Here is a 5,373-nt window from a genome sequence, read left to right as displayed (position 1 = left end):
CCCGAGTGACGAAACGTGGATTTTACAGTGGCTACCAAGTCTTTACACTCGACAACAATGACTCCGTCTCAAGAAAGAGAACAAAAGCTTGAACAACTTTATGATCTTATGAATGACAGAATAAAACTGCGAACCTTTGACATTTTGGATTATATTAATTTTTTTTTATTTTTTTTTTGGCGAAACTAGGGGTGGGCATAAAATCTTGTAATCCCGAACTCGTCCCGGGCCTATCCTAAAATTTGCCGGGATGGGACGAGATTTAAATCTCAAAACGTCAGGCCCATAATTCAAGTCTCGCTTAGGCTCGTCCCGTCCCGACTATTTTAATGATTGATTTTTCATTGATTAAGATGTGATTTGAGCCTTTCATTTAAATGTTTTTTTTTTATCAAAAGGTCATACGATTTAAATCAGAGCAAGCAGTACAAAGACGACGTACCCTTGTAGGGTCGTCAGAAAACATCGTCTTGCAGAATTGCAAGTCCTATACTAGATAAAACATAAGCTTTGAAATCCTAAGTACACCCACCTTATAGCGATTAAGCACAATTATTTTACAGGTAAAACTAGGTTTTGGAGAAAACTATCAAGACTCTTCGAAAATCACTAGTTACCTGGACCATAACTCATTCTAAATTAGGGGCCAAAGCCCAAATTCATCCGTCACAGCCCAATCATATGAAACCCTAGCTGATGCAGCCCAAGCCCAAACAAGCCCAACTCCTAGAGAAACCTTGAGAGAAACCCTAGCAACCTTCATCTTCTCCCCGCCGTCATCACCATCAGATAGCAGCGGCGCCGTCGGAACAAAATCTAGAATCAGAGCCAAAGCACCACCATCCTCCCCAACAACAGAAATATGGTGAATACCTGGTTCATGCCCTCTTGCCGAGATCTGAGACGCAAAGATCTGAATTGAGGGCTCCCAACTGCCGCCAAACAAGCCACCGCCGAGCGCTCCAATCCTCTTCAACGTTCCCATTCCATCCCAAGCCACAAGTCGATCGGCCTGTATTGTTTCCTCCTTTGTATCAAACCCAAAGGCAAGAACAAAAAGAGAACAACCAAGACCTTTGTTTAGGAGATTCTGATGAACAAAGCCGCCATCACCACCACAAGTTGGACTCGACATCCACCACCGCCCATATAAGGCACGATAGAGCCATCCATCACTGCCTTTGATTGGAGAAAAAGAGACTGGAGAAGAGATCTCTTTCCTCATCAAAAGAGAATTACCGTTGCAGGTCAGTTTGGGAGTTTTGTCGACCGCTGCCACCGTCGAGTAAAACCCCTAGCAGAGCTAGGAAGAGAGACATCTTTTTTGAAATCCTCACAATTCCTTTCATTTAAATGTTTTGATCTTAGCTCTTTAGTTCTTTAAGTTATTAGGTTGTCTCCAATTCAATAACAATAATGTTTAATACTTTAATTTGTTGATTGTTATAGACTCTCTTCTTGCACCGTAGTAGCGATGACAGGTTTAGAGAAAGTAAGTAGTATAAACTCTCTTATTACACCATGTTGTACTTATAAATATGTTACAAGTACTTGTTAACACTTAATAGAGTAAAGAACAATATAATACTATAGAACTCTTTTTTTTGTTTACAAGTTTATTTTCAACTTTTTTTTATCAAGGACTGGGCGCGTCCTGTTTCATCCCATCCCGTCCCGATCGGGATAGGGCTCGGGTGGGATGAAATCTAAAAAAACTCAAAGCCCGTCCCGTCCTGATTTCAATGTCCGGGACGGACCGTGTGATTAGCTATATCATGTCCCATCCCTTCCCATGCCCAGCCCTAGGCGAAATAGAATTTCATTGAATCAAACAGATGTTACAAATCCTAGAAAAACTAGGATGGAACAACGATCAACAATAATGAAACTTAAAAGAACAACAACAACAACAACATGACTTAAACCAGGCGAATCCAATCCATCCTAAATCTCTCGCAGCCGCAGGGAAGATACCATAGTGTCAGCTCTTTCTTGACCAAAACTGATCGTCTCGCCGCCGTGAAAATCGAAGCATCTAGACACACGATTCGACCTTGTCTGATGATCATTAAAAGCTCCCATACCAATTTCATAAACAGATATTCAGATGCAAACTCATAATACCCATATACCTCAAACCTTCTTCGAATAGGAGAACATCTTCCGCCACAGATTCAACTAGATAAACTGGTTGAATGTAAGGGTTGGTGAAATTCACAAGGGGATTGAAGAGATAGGCACCCAAAGGGTGTTCAGCCTTTAGAAGCATCACCGGGTGCTTTACTAACGGGTAAACGCTGTTTTGATTTAAGCTCCGAGGAGCCGCAGATTCGGCGGAAGGAAACTAATAAAGGCCGCTAGCCGATCGTAACCGGTTTAAGAAGAAGAATATGGATAGATCTGGATAAAAGTGGGTTGGGATCATCAGGACAGATCTAGAAGCAAACCATATGACAAATACGATAAAAGGGAAAGGCCGAGTAGCCAAGAGGAGAGGCATGTAGCCTCAAATCAGAAAAGAACTCCGGGGAAACCGGCCAAAACGGCTGGTGGATAGTTCCCGTAAAGGATGATGCCGATAGCAGAAACATAAAACTACGAAAAGGAAAGGAAATCAGAGGCTCCCCCAACTCTCATGCCAAGATCCATATCAAAACGATCTAGATTGGGGGGGGGGGGGGGAGAGAGGAGGAAAAAGTTTTGAGAGAGAAGAAAAGGCACTAATGGTTTTATCATTTTTTTTTGTTTCAAATTTTGGACTACATTATTTCAAAACCAGAACATTAGGACATTTACCTCACATTACTCATGAACACCAGAACCAGGTCTATTCGAGTTAACTTAACATGCAAGACTAATAGTTCAGCTTCAATTTTTATTATTTTAACTCCTTTCAGTTCAGATAATCATAGGGATGACTATTGAGCATGGCAAGACTCAAGATGAGATGAAAATCTTCCGTGCCATAGACATGATAACAGGACACCAAAATTCAGTCCCCATACAATTTGAGAAAGTAGAGACTTGATAAGAAAATACGATATGAAAAGCATACAAGTCGAGTAGATTCATCCTTGTGAATAGAGTATGTGCTACAGCACCTTACACAAAACCCCCCTTCGAGGTTAGTACAACTCTACAAGTTCTTGAAGCCCTCGGAAGCCATTGAATCTCCTCGTAGATCTTCACTTTTTCAACCCAATCAAGATCATCCAAAGATATAGTAATCTTGTTCAAGACATGACCGTACTGCAGCAAGTACTTTGCCACTTCCAACTCCTCACGGTTTCCCCTGAAGTTCTCCATGGAGACAATCTTGAGGTGTAACCAACAACATCTAGGCACAGAATCTAGAGGATTCCATTGATGCTCTGACCCTTGCACACTATCTAACCCGTCTTCATGGTCTAACCCCCCTTTATGCAAAGATCCCTCTTCACTCTTGGAGTTTACTTCATGCTCTGACCCTTGTTCATTCACTGGCCCATCTACATCATATGATCCCTGTTCACTCTCTGACCTCTCTTCATGGTCTGAGCCCTCTTCACTCTCAGAGTCTTCTGAAACCACCTGGCACCCTACCTATTGTGTCAAATACAAGTCAAATGACAATCAGTAAGAACTACATTATAGTTTCATATTGAAGAAGTGGAAAAACATCTTACTTTACGTTCCAAGACAAGAGACTCCAGGAGAGGTGATCTTTTGAGCAACTCTGTAAGCAACTCCCAGCAAAAGCAATTATGAATCACCAGCTTCAATTGTCTCAAATTTTATTAAGGAGGCAGAGAGACAACCTTTGTGAAATATGAAGAAATAATCAAACAGAAGGTCATGCAGAAATCAAACATATACTTACGCATAATCTAAGTTCATAATATATGACAAGATGGATAAAAAAGAGTAAAAAGTAGCCCATTGGCAGATGGAGGAGACATCTTTTCCTCAGGGAATAAAGAATCTTCTGATTTAATTACACTCCTAGATTTCAGTTCCGCCTTACTAAACTAAGAACTAGTGAGAACTGAGAAGCTATATTTTGGATACCAAACATAAATTATATTAATAATAGCGAGAATGTACAGGAAAGCCGATGATGAACCTACTGTAAGAAATAAAAAAGAACAGAAAGGGGAAAAACTTGAGAAGCAATAGTAAAGCCAAACAAACAAAGTAATAGAGACATCACAAACAGCAGCAATCAAATTAGAAAACTTGTACAAGTTGATTTATTTCATTCTGTTAAGTGATTGGATCATGAGACTGATTCTCGCACACATGTACTAGCCTCTATTCTAAAGAACATGTATCTTATAAACCTATAGTCTAGCCTACCAAAAAGTACAAAGGAAGGAACACAGGCTGTACTCACCTCAAAACAATGAGCTGAAAGACATAAATCTATAACATTGGATACTCCTGCCAAAAGCGCAGTCACATCGTAGAAACTTAGCTGTTCATTTGAGCAATGTTGATGTAGATAAATACTAGCTCTGACTAGGGATTTTGCTTTGCCCCAATAATAGGTCGATGGAACCCGCTCATTGACATAAAGATTTTCAAGCTTTGGGCAATTAATTAGATAGTTGTAGCTATTAATACCATTATCATTTGTATACAAACTTAATCTTAGCTTCTTGAGTGCAGGGGCAGCAATGTTTAATTTCTGAGAAGAATCACATCGAGAATGACAACGTATAGTCAAATCTTCAAGTTTCGGCAAGTTAGAGAAAACTGGAAGCATTGTGTCATGAACCTCACGGAAAAAGTCAACATAGAGAAACTTGAGACTTGGAAAACACCCTGAAGCAGGAAGATTACTAATAAATGGTGATCTCAGCTTCAGACTCTCCAATGTTTTGCACATGAAAAGGCTTTTAGGCAACTCAAGAATCTGGGATGAACCTGAATACATGGCCCAAAGATCAATTTCAACAACATTGCGCCTAATGGCAGTGTTGATCCAAGCATTAACACGTGAGTGTTCCACATCTTCATTCATTCAGAGAAGCTGAAATTTGTGGATTTTTGATGAGTGACGGAAGAAAAGTACATAATCAACAAAGGCCAAAAAATTAGCAGAGCTAGAGAAACCCGATATGCGGAAGTCTAAAGTCGGAACAGATGCCCATATGTTCTTCCATCTTGTAGACAGAATACAGGTCCTCACAGCATAATGTGACACGACCCACCCCGAATTTCACCCTGAAACCCAGAGTAAGTCGTGCGGGGACCACCTCCAAGGAAAATTTACTGAAAAGATTAAGAAAATCTCCCTTGCAGATGGACAACCCTAACTCAAAAATTTCATATTACACTCTTAATTTAACGCTTCTGAATATCACATAATATACAAAATTCTAAAGTATTCAG

The 5,373-nt window shown here is 40.2% G+C and overlaps 1 protein-coding gene across 1 annotated transcript; it reads right to left on the bottom strand.

Moving 5' to 3' along the window:
* Positions 1–3,102: 3,102 nt before the first annotated feature.
* LOC101291931 (F-box/FBD/LRR-repeat protein At3g52680-like) lies at positions 3,103–5,002 on the bottom strand. Its single transcript, XM_004301926.1, has 2 exons — positions 4,373–5,002; positions 3,103–3,582 (listed from the first exon to the last, which is right to left on the bottom strand). Exons 1-2 carry the CDS (start codon positions 5,000–5,002, stop codon positions 3,103–3,105), a joined length of 1,110 nt encoding a protein of 369 aa, XP_004301974.1.
* Between the last annotated feature and the right edge of the window lie 371 nt (positions 5,003–5,373).

This window comes from Fragaria vesca, linkage group LG5, assembly GCF_000184155.1.
Source record: "Fragaria vesca subsp. vesca linkage group LG5, FraVesHawaii_1.0, whole genome shotgun sequence".
In the NCBI taxonomy this organism is placed as follows: Eukaryota; Viridiplantae; Streptophyta; class Magnoliopsida; order Rosales; family Rosaceae; genus Fragaria; species Fragaria vesca.
This window is presented reverse-complemented; position numbering and strand designations above follow the sequence as displayed.

Coding starts and splice junctions, on each gene's coding strand:
- LOC101291931 (XM_004301926.1), bottom strand. CDS start 5,002: ATGAATGAAGATGTGGAACACTCACGTGTTAATGCTTGGATCAACACT. Junction 3,583..4,372: donor TTTCAGCTCATTGTTTTGAG/GTGAGTACAGCC, acceptor TTGACACAATAG/GTAGGGTGCCAGGTGGTTTC.